General features: G+C 39.0%; 1 protein-coding gene across 1 annotated transcript in view; it reads left to right on the top strand.

Moving 5' to 3' along the window:
- Window positions 1-21,796, top strand: part of LOC124607430 (protein kinase C-binding protein NELL1-like) — a 935,048-nt gene that overhangs the window by 469,169 nt on the left and 444,083 nt on the right. The window contains exon 2 of the mRNA XM_047139757.1: window positions 6,564-6,683. Within this exon, the coding sequence (XP_046995713.1) occupies window positions 6,564-6,683 (120 nt within the window). The remainder of the gene's footprint in view (window positions 1-6,563; window positions 6,684-21,796) is intronic.

Below are 21,796 nucleotides of genomic sequence, written 5' to 3'. Positions count from 1 at the left end.
CCTTGAAACCACGCAGGAGTTGTATTTTTTCATTCCGAAACGACTGGAATTGGTTTTCAGTGGCAGTTGTTTCCTGCACTATACCAGTCATAGTAGGTGTTGTGTTTTTGGTGCTTCTACATTTAACCCCCCCGTCCCTCCCCCCTCCCATGTATCTGACGGTGTCCTGAAATTCGCACCCTGTGAAATTCGCACCCAGAAAATGTCCGATCTCCTCTCGGCAGTTAGAATCGCCGCTCGGCAGGTAGGAGGGCCGATGGCCTTATTTTACGGCAATGTGTAGCCCCAATAATGTTGCCAGCAACATTGCTGCAACTCGTCAATGCCCAGGACTTATACGTCTCAATTCTTGTCTGTATGTGTTTGTCTTTCACTCTCAGCCTCGATTCTTCTTCCTCAGCCGACAGCGCTACTGTGTCAAGTCACGTGAAACAGCATTATTTCGTTATTGGAGATTAGGTTCGTCTAATGAATTACACGAAACACTGCTCCAAGAATACAGAAGCAACTACAGATATGTAAAATTGGGCAAACGAGACAACCATCGAGAAACCCATGGACGTGATAAATACATCTACAACTAGAGCGAAAGAAACAGAAAGTAATGTATACGAAGAGCGAATTCTGAAAAAGGACGTTCTAAGACGGCTGAACGTTTTTGCAGCTTCATCACGCGTTTCAAATGGACACCAATTTGTCAACTGTTATTGTTTTATTGCGATGGTTGTATACATTACTTTGCACGCCCTATAACTCTGGTCAGCTCTGGTCTACTACTTTAATAAATTTTTCTTGTGGCAAGAAGCATATAGATAAAAATTGAACTTTAAACACATAAAATTTTTCAGTGCGTCGAGTGTGGCAGCTCAGAAATGTGGAAGAAAAGAAATTTTTAAACATTTACAACAAAGTTGCTAATTAATTGTTAAGTGTAGGTTGACTAGTTTCGTACTTCGCCCATTTTCACAAGCCAAGTGGATGAGTTGAATGTAGATAGTAAAGGTATCATAAATAATACGGTTCATATGGTAACTATTTACATATTTTGTACTTAGGATGTGTTTGGTGTGGACAGTTCTATTTAGGTGACCACACTTGAACGTATCTCAGATCTGCGTTCGAAGATGTCACAATCGTATTTACACCTTACTGTACCGTATTTTATATATATATATATATATATATATATATATATATATATATATATATATATATATAACCTGTAATGACCGAAGTTTTCGAAAACATATTTTTGTCACCATCTACCATCTGAAACACAAATTTCTCCCGTTTCAAAAAACGTATTTTTTTATCTAATTTTCAGTTGCTAATTTGGTCTTAAACGCTCTTTGAACAAATGTCTGCGAACCAGCCACGCTCATGCGACAGGCAAGGAATATAATTATAAAAATTTCTTGTCTGCCACAGTCTTGGAAACAATAAATCCAATATACAAGGACCTTGAAGATACAAAATTACTTAGCAGATGTCTATATGGCCATACACCAAACCCTAACGAGAGTTTCAACAGCTGCGTGTGGCAAAGAGTACCAAAAACAGTGTTTATTCGATTGACAGTATTCAGGTATAATGGGTGCTGTCATCTATTTCAATGATTATGTAATTATCAACACGAAACTACTGGAGAAGCTGCAAGGGTTGCGAGAGTCAGCACTTAAGGTGCAGAGTAAGGAAAAGATTCCTGAAAAAGTCTGCAGAGGGTAAAGAAGCAGCTGTCCAGCAAGAATATTTTGTTGCTGGAATGTTCTGAAAGAGGCATACGGTGGGTCAGAAACGCTGTGAACAATCTTTTCTCATTTTCTCGAAACTACATTTTCGTGACTTGAGGTACATATATCTTCACAATGATTATAGCTGTGTTCACCAAATTCCTCCAAAGTCAACTGTCTATTATACAGAATGTCGTATTTCTTGAACTATAACAGATAATTAAATAGCTTCCCTTGTGCAGCTGTAGTTAATGTCATTCAGTGTTGGTACAAAACCGCAACTTACTTCGCACTGTAGATCAAGAGAAACACGCGATGAAAGCGAGGCGTAGATATGCAGCCCGTTGGACTCCAGGTCCGCTTAAAACGAAATATACTGGATACATAAACAGAAGCGAAAATAACCTTTCAATTTTCAGTACGTACCTCAGAGAATGATACACACTCCATTGAAAATATCGCGAGAAATTTCACTGCTTTACAGATGTCTTCAAAGGCCAATTGATGGACATGCTAGAAGAAATACCTGTACAAATCTACATTCACATCACTAAGCTCCCAGAACAAATGTTAAATCAACAAACAGAATCGCGCAGCAGAAAAAGCATGGAAAATTTCCATAGCACCTTAATCAGCGCATGAAAGGCACTCCACCATGCATTAATCATCAAATAAGCTACTTCAAACGATTCCTAGAAACCCTCAAGAGTACCTGAATCAGCATATGAATCGCAATCTATACAGTGAGAATTATAACAGCAGAACACTATTGTATGTAGATTTTATTGAAACACAAATTCAATAATATTTTTGCTTTCAAACAATGCTGAAACGAAATGAAATATTTATTGTACATATGTGATGTGATGAACATTGGATATAGTCATTGATCTTAATACAATGTCGAAGTAAATTGAATACATCAAAGATTATATAATTCATAATAAAATTGGTTACACTAACATCTGTCAGACTTTTGAAAATATTTACGATAAATAAGCCAGTGTGACGCACAGTGTAGTTCATTGAGGAACTTCTCCATTGTATATAAAATATCGTTGTCAAGCGAATCACATCATTCTGGGTAATGAAGGCACAACAATTAAGGACAATATATATTATGTTAACATAGTACAATAAGGTTTAACTTCAATTGTGATATATTTTAACGCAGACTGAGATACATGAAAGTGTTATGACATAAATAGAACTGTCCACAACAAACACATTAAATGGTTCAAATGGCTCTGAGCACTATGGGACTTAACATCTGATGTCATCAGTCCCATAGACTTAGAACTACTTAAACCTAACTAACCTAAGGACATCACACACATCCATGCCCGAGGCAGGATTCGAATCTGCAGCCGTAGCAGCAGCGCCGTTCCGGACTGAAGCGCCTAGAACCGCTAGGTCACAGAGGCCGGCACCAAACACATCCTATACAAATTTCGTGCGTAGTTACTATGTGAACCATACTATCACTGATAGGCTACATTTATTATCCACATTCGACGCATCGGCTCATTACAAATTTTATTCTCTATAACAGGTGGCATCTGAAAATAGGCAAAACCCGAAACTTGTCAGCCAACACTAAATAAGTAGCAGCTCTGGTGTAAACTTTTGAAAATGTATTCTCTTTCAGCTCTTGAAAGAGGAATATCAGACCTCTGTATCAACCCTCACTAGCCGAAAACTGAACGGTTGCAACTCGTATATAGTAGATAATAGTGGTAATGGTTTTACCAATTCTCGGATAAATTACTTTTAAACAATATATTCGAAATCGGATTTTCCCAGTATTAGTTAACAAGCTAAAGTTTCGGAAGCAGTTAGCCTGCTTTAAAAGAGAACGCATCGATGATGCCCTATTTCTTTTGTTCTTGCTAAGTTTTTTCTTAGTAGAATGCAAATGTAGGAAAGCTCCACTCGCCTCCACTATCTTGCTTTTGTTCATAACACGGCTATAGCGTCGTTCATGTAAACACATTTTTCCCGGAAATGTTTAGCTGCAAACATTGCCGGGCAACAGTGGCCAGCAATGTTGCCGTACAATTGGCTGTAATTCGTGGGGCCGTGATGCTGCCAGAAAACACTACCGGCCTATATTGTCAGCAGTAGCCAATTTTTACAGTCCGTGTAAACGTACTTTTACGTGGTGTACAGGTGAAGGGGACTAGTGATGCTCGAATAATATTCGTAATACCACACTGCTTATTATTTTTTCTGTCAGTCGTGCCTTGTGGAAGGCCGTTGCAATTCGGCCGAAACGTCGGTTTTGGTTTATTATTGTTGTTAGTTTTTATCAATGACGTGGCATAATACCCAGAAGAATTTTAATCACTATGACACCGGCCGCGGAAGCCTACGTTCTTATATCAGTTTGAAAATATATAGCTTTTAAAAAATAATTCGTTTTTTGGGGTACCCCCTCGTATAAACGGTGTGCAGAGTCTGAAACAAATTACACCACCTACTGTTCAGCCAATTTACAAGGAAATGTGCATTGGCAGAGCTGGGTAAGTCTTCACACTTCTCACTACTTCAGGTAATTGAAACCCATGTAGCTATCTCATAGGACCAAGGACTATGAGCACGGTGACCACTGCTGCGGCTTTGATTTAGAGGGCAGCAGACACACGTGCGCCGACTATGGTGCGCCCATCGATAACATTGGACACTGCAGTTGTACCCCGTCGTCTTTTCAGGCGAGTTCCGTTTCTGCTTACAGCATCACAATCGACGTATCCATCTTTGGAGGCTCTGAAAGGAACGAATGTTGCCAGATGTCATCATCACAAGGGCTCAGCAGCTGGCGTAGTAGTGCAGCGTGCGGTTGGGTACACAACACGACCACGTCTGGTTCACGCAGCCAGTAATTTTGACAGCAGGCGTTGTATTTCCGACGTGTTAACGTTGGTGGCTGTGCTGTACCTTCTAGGTCTCCACGGCATTGTCTTTAAACAAGACAACAGAAGATCGCATGTTGTCTATGCTGTTCTGACCTACTTCGATACACAAGGTGTTAGACTGTTTTCCTGACAAGTATGTTCGCCAAATATCTCACCTACTGAAAGAGTCTGGTGACATGTTGCCGAGAGAGTGGTAATCCACCTTTCTTCGGCCACTGTAACTGATGGTCTATAGGACAGAGTTGGAGCAGCATGGAACAACGTAACCTTATCTTCGATCCAAGCTCAGTTCGATTGCATTCACAGTCCAGTCATAGACATTGTTTCTGTATATTCCTAAATCACCTATAAATTTGATATTTATTATTCCTAGCTTACTATAAGGGGCGATCAAAAAGTTTCTGTTTTATGGTGATGCTGCAGCGTATATACAACCCAGCAGGACTCCGATGCGAGTGCGTAAGCATCAACATTTAGGCAACAAACGGAAACGTTTTCATCGCCCCTTATATGGGGTGTTTATAAATGAATGGTGCAATTTTAAAAATTAATAATAAACCGATTTATTACTTTATATGAGCAAACCTTACAGCGTTAGTAGTGGGCAACTGTCCAAGTTTTTGATCCATTAGTCACAATCCTTCAGTATGTCCACCCTTCGTCACACGGCATGCACCTACACAGTAATCAAATTCTTCCCGTACTTGGTGTAGCATGTGCTCCACTCTGGTCTGCGGTATATGATTTATCCGATCATACGCTTCCTTAAGGGACGCAACCGTTGAATGGTCATAAACTGTCTTTCACAAACCCCCATAGAAAGAACTCGCAGGTTTTAAATCCCACAAATGGGATGGCTAGGGGAGAAGGTTGTTAACTGCAGTTGCAGCACGTCCAATCCAGCGTTAGTGAAGAACATGATAAAGAAGGCCTCATACACTCCTGTGAAATGGGGTGGAGCACAGTCCAGTTGAAAAATACAGTCATCATAACTGGTGTTCAGCTGGGGTAAAAACCAAGTTTCGAACATGTCTCGAACTGAGTTACGCATCACCACTTGTTGTGCAGAGAAAAATGAGCAGAACACTTTCTCACGTGACACTGCGAAGAAAACGTTTTGGAGGGTCATCCTGATACTCTGTCAGGTGGTTTCCCGGTTCCACAGATATGAATATTGTGTGTGTGCTCACCTTGCCGCATATATGAAAAGTGGCTTCATCCATTTTTAACTATAGCTCTTCATAAAAGTAATGGCTTTTCACTTTGTCTGCTGGTGTAAGTGCCTGCACTAACTCCACTTTGTATGATTTAAAACGTAGCTACTTATACATCTTTCACACCGCAATCTTTGGCACGAACAATTCCCTGTGTGCTTTAATGCGTGGCTTGCAAGGATTTTGGTGAAACACCTCATGCACTCTTTTGATGCTTGCTTCACACATACGAGGTCGACCAGGGCTTTTCCCTTACAAAGGTATCTAGTTTCCACAAACAGTCGGTACCACCTACCTGTGTTATTCTTGTGTGGTGGGTCTTCCCTAAGCTGTGCACGAAACTCACGCCGCACAGTAACTACAGATCTGGAAACCTCAAAACGGAACACACAAAAAGCGTTTTCCCTGTTGCGACGCCATCTTGGTAAAAGACTCCTGCGCAGTAAACATGAGAAGCAAATAGCGGGTATTACATCAAAAACTTGAACATTTACCGCTGCTTATGCAGTAAGGTTCGCCCAAATAAAGTAATAAATCAATTTGTTATTAATTTTTAAAACTGCACCATTAATTTATAAACACTCTATATACATGCACAATAAGTAGAATTTTACTATTTGCTGTCCTTTATGTTGTTGCAACTCTAAGCAGTGCGACGGTATAATGAGTGTTTACTAGTAGCAGCTGTCTGCGGTGTGTTCCAGTGACGGGCCTGGAGCCAGCGCTGGACTTGCTGGACGGCCTGCAGCTGCGCAACGTCAGCAGGCAGGGAGTGAGCGCGGTGCCCGGCCCGCAGCACTTCCGGACAGCCTTCTACCTGCAAGGTAGGCAACAACAACATCGACGATCTAAAGGTCGATTCACACAGGACATCAGTGTGAATCCGTGTTCATGTACACTGTATTTACATGGGGCTTCCAAAAGCGGATTTCGTAAACCGGTTTCGCAATACCGCTTCTGGTTGATCATGTGAGCTCTCCAAAATCGATTCTGGAAATCCAGTTCTATCTGCTGGTTTTCCACTTCCACAATCGATTTTCGGCCACATGTAAAGGCAAACCGTTTCTTAAATGTGAATGGGTTGTCAGGTTACGTCCGTGATGTTTTTAAAAAAAATTGGCTCGTAGAGATGGAGTGATTTTTTGTATAGTGGAGGAGAGTACAAAACTTAAATTGAGCATTGTGTCCTATAACTAAACGCAGTTCCAAAACACTAGCACATTGAGGATCTATCGAAAAGATACAGTTTATTGATACAAATGTCAGCTAATGCATTAGTGGCCTTTAATGGTGTCAGGAGACGTATGACACAGGACAAAGGTATCAATTGCAAATCGTCTCTGTGGTTTGGTGAATAGCGAAGTGGAGTGCAACTGTGGTAGTTTCCGTTTGAGACCTCCCATCTGCAAAAATTTTGTTATTCACCTTTGCAGTCCTGAGAGCTTCTGGGTCTTGTCACTGTCAATAATTTACAAAATAAGCATGAAACACGGAAATACGAGTGAATATTCAAAACACATTGCTTTTACCTGGAAAAAACACACTACCACTCATTATCAGAACAAAAAACATAAAGAAGACCGACGCATGTGTGAAAGAATTAAAAGATGATTTAGTCTGTCAGCTGCCTATTAAGTATAAAGGAAATTATACAAGCTAATTACTGTAGGAGACTTCGTTTCCAAACAAGAATGTCTTCAAATTAAGCACATCTGCAGACGAAATACATTCTGATACAGATCCAGGCATATTTCTGCTGGTGTTTCAGTTACTTTCAAGAGCAAAGGAAGAAGTTTGCTTTCCTGACAATGAATTGTAACTTTTCGATCAAAGTAGAATATACTTCACTCAACCAGTACATTTATTTAGCAATGGGGGCCCTAAGCACTATGAGACTTAACATCTGAGGTCATCAGTCCGCTAGACTTAGAACTACTTAAACCTAACTAACCTAAGGACATAACACACATCCATGCCCGAGGCTGGATTCGAACCTGCGACAGCAGCAGCAGTGCAGTTCCAGATTGAGGTGCCTAGAGCCGCTTGGCCACAGCGAATGGGGGAGTTTCTTAAGAATTTTTCGTAATATACACTGCTCGTTATATGTAACGAGTATAAAATGTGCAGGTTGTCACTTTCAAAGAAAAGAAGACAGTAATAGTTTCCAAATTCGCAATGAATGAACCAGCTGAACATATAAAGAGTTCTGCTTAAATTCTCCTGCTAGAATGGCTGCTGCAGTCACTATGCTACCTTGAACCCAGATACATCTACCGATGCCTTCGAAAAAGCCGAAGTATAGCTTTGAAATAGTGCAGTCACAGTACCTCCCGTGACGTAATAGAAAATGAATGTAGAGGTGAAAAAAGAGGGGAGGTGGCATTACGTCACAGATTGAAGTCAATGTCCGCCATCTCAACTAACACAAAACATAAGGTTCACTGCATTCATACCCCCATAGTTGACTCAACGCCACTAAATGACTTTAGGCGATGTTGGATCACCGCGGTGACACTTCCCAGTGGCGTCACTCTGCCCACAAGAAAGATAGGACACGACGTGTACGTCATGAGGGTAGGCCTAAGCTTGCTCGCCCACTCAGCTGGGCAGACGAAACACATTTCTAAATATGTTAATTCGTTACTGCTTCTTTGCATGCTGACGAGAATTACATCTTCTACTGGAACCTACTACTGCTCAGTCTTACTGGTTACTGGCACTACAACAAAATACACAACTTTTCAGTATGCTGTACTTTAAGATCTCTACTCAACAGAACTCTACATAAATGGTGTAATGGTAAAAAGAAAAGAGAGAGAGAGAAAGAATGAATGAATTGATGGATGTTTGTTACCAAACCCCTTCACTGTGTTATGTAAATAATCATTCACTGTGTCCTTAACAGGTACACTTTCAACTGCCTTTCTAGGTTAGCTTGTTTTAGTAACATCTTCAATCTCCTTGGGCAATTTATTTTACTATTTTATTTCTTGCTAGATAATGATTGTTTGAGTTTTGTGTTTATTTCATTGTAAATGTAAGTTTTGCCTGTGTTCTGTTCCAGTGTCATGAACACAGATGTTTGTGTATTTCATTTATTATCATCCTTTGCATCATTTACATGATATAGGAACTGTCATAATACTCTCCAGAATATGCACATCAGACTATTACAAGTTTCTATCAAACACATAAAATTAATATTATATAATATGTTGAAAATTAAAACATTGAATTAATGGGTTGTTCTTTTACATGCTCTTTTAACATGTACCGTATGTGATGAATTTATGTATATTTAGTACATTTTGGAAAACACATATTACACATAATTTAGAGTTAAAAGAGTATAAACGAGACATAGAACTGACAATGAGAACAACATGATTTTGACAATACAACTATCAGTTAGTGATTTAAGGATTCAAAATATTCGTCTAGGCTATAAAAACATTTATTTATCAGATATTTTTTAAATTCTGACTTAAATTTTCCTTCATCTTCTGTTCCGCTGAAGCAGAGTGGTAGAGGATTATAAAGCTTTATTCCATAGTGGCTCACATGTTTTTGAGTTTTTGTTTTGCTTGCTCTTTCTAAATGCAGATTCTTACAAGTATATGTATTGTGTCATAAAGATCTGAGTTTACATGTAAACTACTCAAGTGAGTTCTTGTATGCAGTATGCTTTTTAATATGTACAAAGATGGTACTGTAAGTATGTTTAGTTGCATGAACAAGGGCTTGCGGTGTGTTTGTGGAGAGCTGTGTGTAATAATTCTAATGGCCCTTTTCTGTAATTTAAAAACCTCTCTCAAGCAACATTTAGTTGCACCCAAGAATGTTATTCCATAGGTTACAATAGAATCGAAATAAGCCATGTACACTCTGCACTGCAAACTTTAGAAATTATTCTCAGTACAAAACATGCTGAATTGAGTTCTTTGGATATGTATGTGACATGGTCTTTCCAGCTCAAGTGCTGATCAATGTAAATGCCTAAAATTTTGTAGACCAGACTGTCTCTATTTCATGGTCACTCAATGATTAATGCTGATCATCTTTCTCTTTTACATTACTGCATTGTATGTGATCTGTTTTATTTAAGTTGAGTGTTAACTTATTAGCATAAAACCACTGTTGCACACTCTTAAGAACTTTTTTCAGCTGTAGTGAATAAGAATATGCAGTCATCACTTATAGTTATGCTTATATCATCTGCAAATAACATAATTTTTGATGATCTGTTGGGACTTTCAATGTCATTTATATAGATTAGGAATAATAAGAGACCAAGAACACTACCCTGAGGGACACCTACCGCCACTTTCTTAGCATCAGATACCCACTTTATTTTTTGCTTATTCTGAGATTAGATGAGTTCCAAAACCTGAGTTCTGTCTTGGAGATAGGATTCAAACCATTTCCCCCCAATTCCTCTTATGCCTATTGCCTCCAGTTTGCCAAGGAGAATTTGATGACCTACTGTATCAAAGGCCTTGGAAAGATCTAGGTTTATTCCTACCACACATTTGTTATTGTTTAAATTTCTAATTATTTCTTCCGTATAGGCCTGTATGGCTGTTGCTGTGCTGTGACCTGTACGAAAACCATGTTGATTACAATTTAGAAGATTGAAGGTGTCAAGGTAGCTTATGAGTCTAATTTTCATCAGTTTTTCCAAACTTTTTGATAAAGATGGAAGGAGGGATATAGGTCTATAGTTTTCTATCTTATGTGTATCCCCATTTTTGAATATTGGTTCAACCTTAGAAATTTTCAGCCTTTGGGGGAACACAGCTTCATTGAATGATAAATTGGCAATATATACCAGTGGTACCTAGATTTGTGAGATGACTTTTTTTATTATTGTCACTGGCACCTCATCCAGTCATGCAGACATTTTGGGTTTCATACTGTTAATTACTTTCAGTATTTCATATTTATTAGTGAGACTTATTATCATACTACTGACTACTTTTGATGCTGCTGTTTTCTCTTCTTTGGTAAATTGCTTAATTTATCAGGTACACTTAGAAAGTAGTTGTTAATGTAATTGGACAGCACTTCCTTCTTTATTTCAATGTCATCACTAGATTTAAGTACAATATCCTGGTCTTTAGAGCTTTTTCCTATTTCTCTTTTAACAATTCCCCATGTTGTCAATTATTTATTGTCTGACTTCCTTATTAGTCTATCATTACTTAATACTTTTGCTAGATTAATTGTTGTTGTTGTTGTTGTTGTTGTGGTCTTCAGTCCTGAGACTGGTTTGATGCAGCTCTCCATGCTACTCTATCCTGTGCAAGCTTCTTCATCTCCCAGTATCTACTGCAACCTACATCCTTCTGAATCTGCTTAGTGTATTCATCTCTTGGTCTCCCTCTACGATTTTTACCCTCCACACTGCCCTCCAATGCTAAATTTGTGATCCCTTGATGCCTCAGAACATGTCCTACCAACCGATCCCTTCTTCTGGTCAAGTTGTGCCACAAACTTCTCTTCTCCTCAATCCTATTCAATACCTCCTCATTAGTTACGTGATCTACCCACCTTATCTTCAGCATTCTTCTGTAGCACCACATTTCGAAAGCTTCTATTCTCTTCTTGTCCAAACTATTTATCGTCCATGTTTCACTTCCATACATGGCTACACTCCATACAAATACTTTCAGAAAAGACTTCCTGACACTTAAATCTATACTCGGTGTTAACAAATTTCTCTTCTTCAGAAACGATTTCCTTGCCATTGCCAGTCTACATTTTATATCCTCTCTACTTCGACCATCATCAGTTATTTTACTCCCCAAATAGCAAAACTCCTTTACTACTTTAAGTGTCTCATTTCCTAATCTAATTCCCTCAGCATCACCCGATTTAATTTGACTACATTCCATTATCCTCGTTTTGCTTTTGTTGATATTCATCTTATATCCTCCTTTCAAGACACTGTCCATTCCGTTCAACTGCTCTTCCAAGTCCTTTGCTGTCTCTGACAGAATTACAATGTCATCGGCGAACCTCAAAGTTTTTATTTCTTCTCCATGAATTTTAATACCTACTCTAAATTTTTCTTTTGTTTCCTTTACTGCTTGCTCAATATACAGATTGAACAACATCGGGGAGAGGCTACAACCCTGTCTCACTCCTTTCCCAACCACTGCTTCCCTTTCATGTCCCTCGACTCTTATAACTGCCATCTGGTTTCTGTACAAATTGTAAATAGCCTTTCGCTCCCTGTATTTTACCCCTGCCACCTGTAGAATTTGAAAGAGAGTATTCCAGTCAACATTGTCAAAAGCTTTCTCTAAGTCTACAAATGCTAGAAACGTAGGTTTGCCTTTCCTTAATCTTTCTTCTAAGATAAGTTGTAAGGTTAGTATTGCCTCACGTGTTCCAACATTTCTACGGAATCCAAACTGATCTTCCCCGAGGTCCACTTCTACCAGTTTTTCCATTCGTCTGTAAAGAATTCACGTTAGTATTTTGCAGCTGTGACTTATTAAACTGATAGTTCGGTAAGTTTCACATCTGTCAACACCTGCTTTCTTTGGGATTGGAATTTATATTCTGCTTGAAGTCTGAGGGTATTTCACCTGTCTCATACATCTTGCTCACCAGATGGTAGAGTTTTGTCAGGACTGGCTCTCCCAAGGCCGTCAGTAGTTCTAATGGAATGTTGTCTACTCCCGGGGCCTTGTTTCGACTCAGGTCTTTCAGTGCTCTGTCAAACTCTTCACGCAGTATCGTATCTCCCATTTCATCTTCATCTACATCGTCTTCCATTTCCATAATATTGTCCTCAAGTACATCGCCCTTGTATAAACCCTCTATATACTCCTTCCACCTTTCTGCCTTCCCTTCTTTGCTTAGAACTGGGTTGCCATCTGAGCTCTTGATATTCATACAGGTGGTTCTCTTCTCTCCAAAGGTCTCTTTAATTTTCCTGTAGGCAGTATCTATCTTACCCCTAGTGAGACAAGCCTCTACATCCTTGCATTTGTCCTTTAGCCATCCCTGCTTAGCCATTTTGCACTTCCTGTCGATCTCATTTTTGAGACGTTTGTATTCCTTTTTGCCTGCTTCATTTACTGCATTTTTATATTTTCTCCTTTCATCAATTAAATTCAATATTTCTTCTGTTACCCAAGGATTTCTATTAGCCCTCGTCTTTTTACCTACTTGATCGTCTGCTGCTTTCACTACTTCATCCCTCAGAGCTACCCATTCTTCTTCTATTGTATTTATTTCCCCCATTCCTGTCAATTGTTCCCTTATGCTCTCCCTGAAACTCTGTACAACCTCTCATTCTTTCAGTTTATCCAGGTCCCATCTCCTTAAATTCCCACCTTTTTGCAGTTTCTTCAGTTTCAATCTGCAGTTCATAACCAAGAGATTGTGGTCAGAATCCATATCTGCCCCTGGAAATGTCTTACAATTTAAAACCTGGTTCCTAAATCTCTGTCTTACCATTATATAATCTATCTGATACCTTTTAGTATCTCCAGGATTCTTTCAGGTATACAACCTTCTTTTATGATTCTTGAACCAAGTGTTAGCTATGATTAAGTTATGCTCTGTGCAAAATTCTACAAGGCGGTTTCCTCTTTCATTTCTTCCCCCCAATCCATATTCATCTACTATGTGTCCTTCTCTCCCTTTTCCTACTGACGAATTCCAGTCACCCATGACTTCACTGCCTGAATATTTTCTTTTATCTCGTCATACATTTCATCAATTTCTTCATCATCTGCAGAGCTAGTTGGCATATAAACTTGTACTACTGTAGTAGGCATGGGCTTTGTGTCTATCTTGGCCACAATAATGCGTTCACTATGCTGTTTGTAGTAGGTAACCCGCACTCCTATTTTTTAATTCATTATTAAACCTACTCCTGCATTACCTCTATTTGATTTTGTATTTATAACCCTGTAATCACCTGACCAAAAGTCTTGTTCCTCTCGCCACTGAACTTCACTAATTCCCACTATATCTAACTTTAACCTATCCATTTCCCTTTTTAAATTTTCTAACCTATCTGCCCGATTAAGGGATCTGACATTCCACGCTCCGATCTGTAGAACGCCAGTTTTCTTTCTCCTGATAACGACGTCCTCTTGAGTAGTCCCTTCCCGGAGATCCAAATGGGGGGCTATTTTACCTCCGGAATATTTTACCCAAGAGGACGCCATCATCATTTAATCATACAGCAAAGCTGCATGTCCTCGGGAAAAATTACGGCTGTAGCTTCCCCTTGCTTTCAGCCGTTCACAGTACCAGCACAGCAAGGCCGTTTTGGTTAATGTTACAACAGATCAGTCAATCATCCAGACTGTTGCCCCTGCAACTACTGAAAAGGCTGCTGCCCCTCTTCAGGAACCACATGTTTGTCTGGCCTCTCAACAGATACCCCTCCGTTGTGGTTGCACCTACGGTACGGCCATCTGTATCGCTGAGGCACGCAAGCCTCCCCACCAACGGCAAGGTCCATGGTTCATGGGGGGCTGGATTAATTATCCTTCTATATATCTTTTTGTAGTTACTAACGTATATATATATATATATATATATATATATATATATATATATATATATATATATATATATATATATAGAGGGAAACATTCCACATAGAAAAAATATATCTAAAAACAAAGATGCTGTGACTTACCAAATGAAAGTGTTGGCAGGTCGACAGACACACAAACAAACACAAACATACACACAAAACTCAAGCTTTCGCAACAAACTGTTGCCTCATCAGGAAAGAGGGAAGGAGAGGGAAAGACGAAAGGATGTGGGTTTTAAGGGAGAGGGTAAGGAGTCATTCCAATCCCGGGAGCGGAAAGACTTACCTTAGGGGGAAAAAAGGACGGGTATACACTCGCACACACAAACATATCCATCCACACATATACAGACACAAGCAGACACATTTAAAGACCGGTGAAGGCATGTTTGCGGAGGGAATGTAAATAAAACTTAATGGGGTCGTTGTGGGGGTGTTGTGAGGGTGACATGGTATTAGAAGGTGGAAAGTGTAACATGAGGTTGAAATGAAAATGAAAGATAAAAATATATGGGGAGAGATAAGGGTGAACTAGAAAGTAACTGGAGATCTCGTATGAAAAAAGGCGAAAAAGTGTTGGTTAAGTTGATCCTGTGGTGAACTTGGGTTGGTAGACAGCGATGTGCATGAAGGTTAGGCGGTTGTGTTGCCGCTAAAACACGTTAAAGGACGGAGAAATTCGGGAAAATTTCGAAAAAAACGTGTAAATGTATTAAAAGGAGTGGTGTTGTGGTGAAAGATTACGAAAATGGGGCTAACAATTATAAGAAATAATGACGTTAAAACCTGTGGGGAGCGGCTAAAAATGATCACTGATGCGCGAAAAACGGAAGTGGAAATAAAGTGAAAGTTATTAGAATTAGCCGAAATGGTTGTTTAATACGTGAAAGCAGCTGTTATTGAACTAGAAACGGTGGATTTTATAGCAGCGGTAGTGTTGAAAGCGGAAAATAAAATTTTTTTGTTTTGGTTATGGTTTGGAAGTGGGTTACGTATTATTGAGTATATATAGGCGGGATAAAATTGTATTACGGTAAAAAGGGGAAGGTGAATACAGAGTGAGACTACTGGCAAAAACAGGAAGAGAAAATAAGACGACAGGAAAGATTTCGAAACGCAGCAGCGACAATAACAAACGTAATTGTTGGGTTCAAATTAATGATATCGCTATAATAGAGGGAAACATTCCACGTAGGAAAAATATATCTAAAAACAAAGATGATGTGACTTACCAAATGAAAGTGCTGGCAGGTCGACAGACACACAAACAAACACAAACATACACACAAAATTCAAGCTTTCGCAACAAACTGTTGCCTCATCAGGAAAGAGGGAAGGAGAGGGAAAGACGAAAGGATGTGGGTTTTAAGGGAGAGGGTAAGGAGTCATTCCAATCCCGGGAGCGGAAAGACTTACCTTAGGGGGAAAAAAGGACGGGGATACACTCGCACACACACACATATCCATCCACACTTATACAGACACAAGCAGACACACACAAGCAGTCTTTAAATGTGTCTGCTTGTGTCTGTATATGTGTGGATGGATATGTGTGTGTGTGCGAGTGTATCCCCGTCCTTTTTTCCCCCTAAGGTAAGTCTTTCCGCTCCCGGGATTGGAATGTCTCCTTACCCTCTCCCTTAAAACCCACATCCTTTCGTCTTTCCCTCTCCTTCCCTCTTTCCTGATGAGGCAACAGTTTGTTGCGAAAGCTTGAATTTTGTGTGTATGTTTGTGTTTGTTTGTGTGTCTGTCGACCTGTCAGCACTTTCATTTGGTAAGTCACATCATCTTTGTTTATATATAAAAATTAGAGTCAGTATTAGTTTTCATTTCAGAGTTTAGTCTTTTCATAGTCTTGGAAGAGATTTTAATGCCAGATGTGACCGAAGAATTTGTGTGTCTATGGCTAGATGAGCTGATTTTAACTAGTCTTTTTCGAAAGCACATTTCAAAATTTGTCATGAAAAGAGAGGGGAAAACATTGTATACAGTATCTGTATCAGTTTGTACAATACTTCTGCCAAAGACTGGTTAGTCAGTGTGATACCAAACTGGTTGCAGTTTTTGAGAGAGAAAATTCTCTTGTACATGTGATGTACTGTTTTTATATGTATTGGAACTGCGAGCAGTTTAATAATAAGTGTGTTATGATCAGATATTCCTAGGTCAATATTCAATACTTCTGTATCTGGGCTTTCTATATTTGAAAATATCTATAAGACTTTTTGGAAGTATTTGTTACCCTTGTAGGACTGTTTGTATTAGAATACAGGTTTAAACTGTGTAGAATATTGAGGAATTTAATTTTAAGTAAACTATCTACCAACATATTGATATTAAAGTCCCCACATACAATTATTGATGACTTCTCATCATGTAAGATGCTCAGCAGTTCTTCATCCTTATTTTAAAAAATTTCTGGGTCACGACATGGTGATCTATACACTGATATGACTGCTGTTTTCCTATTTTTTACGTTCATTTGCATTGCTGTTACCTCAAAATGTTTTTCTATGCTCAGAAGTTCCGTTTCAGGCCTGTTTTTCACTTTAATATCTGATTTTACATAAATGCAGATACCCCCATTCTTGGCTTCCTTCCTAGAAAAATGACCAGCCAAGGTATATGGGGAAATGTTAATGTTCTCTAATTCATAATTTTTGAAAAATGCTCTTGAATACAAATACAATGCTGTCTTTGATAGCATAAGTGATTGGTAAATGTTGTTGTGTGATGTAGGTAAAATCCATGATGTTTTGAACAGATCTATATGATGAGCCCAATTACTGTTTTGTTACTGTTTTTGGTTATTATTTTTGTGGCCCTTTCCTGCAGCTTAAGAATTGCATTCATATTACATGTGTCTGTTCCGCAGAAATGAATTCCATAGCTTTTATTTATTTATTTAGCCATGTGTGGACATTATAAAATGTATGGATGTTGTCAGTTTATGTACATTCATATATTTATACAGTTTGTTGTTACATGTAGTTAGACATTGTGGCATGCGAGTTACTTACGATCATTTTTGCTCCCTATCAAAATGTTACATATGGTTATATATTGCGAAACAAAAGTTATTTACAATCATTTTGTACTAAGGAATTCACTTATAGTATAAAAGCAGTGTTCCTGCAAAAACAATTTAAGATTTTTCCTAAAGCGGTACATGTTATCTGTTTCTTTTATTTTTTGCAGCAGTTTATTATACAGTTTCACACCTTCATACAAGAAGCTATTTTGAGTCTTATCTTTATTCTTCCTGCCTAGGTGAAGACAGTGACTTGTACTTGTACTATAGTTATGAAAACTGCTATTTGTGCTATAATTTTCTATATTTTTTTTATGTACACTATAGTTTGGAATATAAATTCACAAGGAAGAGTTAGAATTCCTAACATTTTGAAAAGTCCTCTGCAGTGGGCCCCCTTACTGCTTTTCATTATAGTTCTTACAGCTCTCTTCTGCATTTTAAATACTGTTTGTAAATCCTGAGCACAGTTTCCCCAGAAAGTAATACCATAACTGATTACTGAATGAACATAACTAAAGTATACAGTTCTCAAACATTCATTACTGGATGCAGACACAAGGACTCTCAAGTGCATAACATGTTGTGGATATCTTTTTCGAGAGTTTCACAGCATGTTCATTCCACTTCATTTGGCTGTTGATGTGCAACCCTAAGAATTTTGTTGTAGGTACATCATGTGTGGAGATGTTATCTAGTTTTACATCTAAGGAATTGTTCCTAGAATAGAACCAGTGACTATTATCAGCAAATGCAGGTACATCTGGGCGGTATCATAGCTTTTTCTTTTTTCCAGTAGATGGTCCACAAACAACAATCAAAATGTAGTAGTACTGTTGCCAAGAACAGTGAGCAATTTGATCAGGCAATTGTAGTTCTGGTAAATTCTTTTGCATGTCTAACAACATAATTATACGAAGATCTTCCAGATTTTGCAACTTGTCGAATCCTTACTAGACTTGTGAGTGGTATAAGTCTGTCTTTAGCTTCTATAGTGAATACTCTTCTTCTTACTTGAATTTGTTAGCTTGCTGCAAACATGTTGAATAAATATCAGTGCAAGGAGCTTTGAAACTGATGTAAAAACTGGTGTCAAACATTGTCTGTTTTACCTTCTTTGCATATTTCCCACATTTTAGCTGTCCTGAATTTGGAAGCCAGATAAATTCAACCATTTCTCAATCTGGTATGATGTGATTCAATTTCCTGTGAGTGGGTGATATAATTTTTCAAGGTAAGAACTTTACTTCAATGAATCTTTCATCATGCAGTGGAGTGTATGCTATTTTGAAAGTTCCTGCAGATTAAAATCCTGTGCTGAACTGGGATTTGAATCCAGCCAAGGCAAGGTACTGTTTTCAAACCCCTGTCAAGAACACAGTTTTAATCTCCCAAAATGTTTCAAGAATTTTCAGCTGCAAACATCATTTCTGCAACCTCAATGGCTTTCAACAAGCAGATGAATAAAAATGCTTGAAGATTTCATCACCTTTATGCTTTTTGGAAAATCTGTATTCTGTTTCAAGTAATATTCACAATAGAAAGTTTGACAGTATGCTCCTTCTTATGCCTGTTCCCACTTTCACAGAATGACTGTTAAATGCCTCTGTGTGTGCTGTAATTAAATTAATCCTGTCCTCACAATCCCTACAGGAGTGATACATAGGGTGTTGTGGTATACTCCTAGAGTCATCATTTAAAGACAGTTCTTGAAAATTTGGAGGTAGGCTTCCTCACGATAGTTTACAACATTCTTCAAGTGTCTGTCAGTTCAGTTTTTTCAGTCTCTCTGTGACATTCTCCAATGGTTCCAACAAACCCGTGACCATTCATACAGCTGTTTTCTGTAGTCCTTCAATAAACTCTTTTAGTCCTCCTTGTTACAGGTCCCACCTGCTTGGCAATATTCTAGGACACATCACACATGTGATTTGTAAGCAGTCTCCTTTGCAGGCTAATTGCATTTTCCTTGTATTCTACCAATAAACTGAGGTCTGTCACCTGCTTTGCCCATGACTAAGCATATGTGATTGTTCCATATCTTGTCCATAATAAGTTTTACCCCAAGTATTTGTACAAGTGGACCAATTCCAACTGTGGCTCAATATTACTGTAGTTGTATGATACTAAGAGGGCTATCCAGAAAGTAGATTACATATTGGTATTTTTAAAAAAAAGAGAGTACGGGAAAAATTATATTTTATTTATTTGAAAGTGACATTTAAATACTGCTTTCAGCATAGTCTCCACACAAACTTAGGCACTTATCATAGTGGCAGACAAGTTTTGAAATTCCATTGTCATAAAATTCTGCCACTTGGGACTTCAACTAGCCAGTCACACCCTTCTGCAGTTTCATGTTGTCATCAAAGTGCTGCATTATGAACCAGGTCTTCATGTTGGAAACAGATGATAGTTACTGGGTGCAGGATCTAAACTGCACTGTAGAGGAGGAAACAAAAAATCATCGAGCAATTCCCGAGTGTGATTTGCCACTGTGGTCGAATGTAGTAGTGCATGAACAATTTTTTTTGTGCTCAGATTTCCTCTTTGCTTATTCTGATGTTTTCCAAAGTTTGACAATACCTTGCAGCTCCATCATTGTGAATCGGCAGTTTTCTTGGATCTTCTTATCAACTTTTGTGACAAATTCATCAGTCACTGTGCGTGGTCATCCACATCACTCTTCAATGTGAACAATATTTCACCCACTTTTAAACCTAATACAGCACTAGCACACTCTACCTTTGGTGATTACGCTGATGGGATTTTCAGTTGTTGCACACATTTAAAACTTTTTTGTGAAATATCGAGAACTTCACAACAATGGTCAGACAGCAATATGGCCATGCTAGCCCTACCCATTGCTGCTGCAGATGAAAACATAATTTACTTTCTGAGTAGCCCTCATATGTTTATTTGTTTTGTGAAGTGCACAAATTTACCTGTTTGAACACTTGCCGGCCGCGGTGGTCTAGCGGTTCTAGGTGCTCAGTCCAGAACCGCGTGACTGCTACGGTCGCAGGTTCAAATCCTGCCTCGGGCATGGATGTGTGTGATGTCCTTAGGTTAGTTAGGTTTAAGTAGTTCTAAGTTCTAGGGGACTGATGACCACAGATGTTAAGTCTCATAGTGCTCAGAGCCATTTAAACCATTTTTTGAACACTTAAAGCAAGTTATCAATTTTTGCACCCCTTTGATGTCTTATCAAAATATGACAGAATATATGTGCAGCTTTCTTTAGACAGTACTTCATTATAGCTAACTGTATCACCTGCAAAAATTTTGAAGTTATAATTAACATATTTTGCAAAGATCGTTAAAATACAACATGATCAGCAAGGATTCCAACACATCTCCTTGGGCTACAACTGTAGTTATTGCTACAGAAATTCCATTTACAAACTTCTAGGTCTTTTAGAGGGGAGTGAGTACATAATATTTTGATTAGGAACCCATGTACAAGTAGACACGGTGATGTGTACCATTTCTTGTGGGATCATATGTAAAGTTTAATTTATGAGACACCTCTAGAGACAGAGGAAGATCTGCTGGCATGAGTTCTGGCCGGTGTACCAGAAATTGAAGAGACAGCAGTTAAGGTGGAGAGTGTACCAGAATATGTTTCTTAGGTACAATGTCAGCAAGAACGTCCATGGTTGCCACATCAAGCCACTGTTGTAATGCATAAGTAACTGTTCTACATGTATGGTAGGCTGAGATCTTTCATGTTTTGGAATAATGTAAACATGTAATGTTTAAGTGTTAATACAAACAAATGTGCTTAAGTGATAAATGTCTGTTTTGCTATGTTTCCTTTCAAATTGTTTTCTAATAACTGCACTGCATTGTGGCTAATCAATTCCACAAGCAGATGTGAATGAGGTAAACATCTGAATTGAAATTATTGTAGGCTGGCAATGGTACATTTCTGGACATGGGTTCCTATTCAAAATACACTCCTGGAAATGGAAAAAAGAACACATTGACACCGGTGTGTCAGACCCACCATACTTGCTCCAGACACTGCGAGAGGGCTGTACAAGCAATGATCACATGCACGGCACAGCAGACACACCAGGAACCGCGGTGTTGGCCGTCGAATGGCGTTAGCTGCGCAGCATTTGTGCACCGCCGCCGTCAGTGTCAGCCAGTTTGCCGTGGCATACGGAGCTCCATCGTAGCCTTTAACACTGGTAGCATGCCGCGACAGCGTGGACGTGAACCGTATGTGCAGTTGACGGACTTTGAGCGAGGGTGTATAGTGGGCATGCGGGAGGCCGGGTGGACGTACCGCCGAATTGCTCAACACGTGGGGCGTGAGGTCTCCACAGTAC

This window comes from Schistocerca americana, chromosome 3 (genome assembly GCF_021461395.2).
Source record: "Schistocerca americana isolate TAMUIC-IGC-003095 chromosome 3, iqSchAmer2.1, whole genome shotgun sequence".
Taxonomy (NCBI): Eukaryota; Metazoa; Arthropoda; class Insecta; order Orthoptera; family Acrididae; genus Schistocerca; species Schistocerca americana.
The sequence above is the reverse complement of the archived record's forward strand: the minus strand, read 5'-3'. Positions and strand labels throughout refer to the sequence as shown.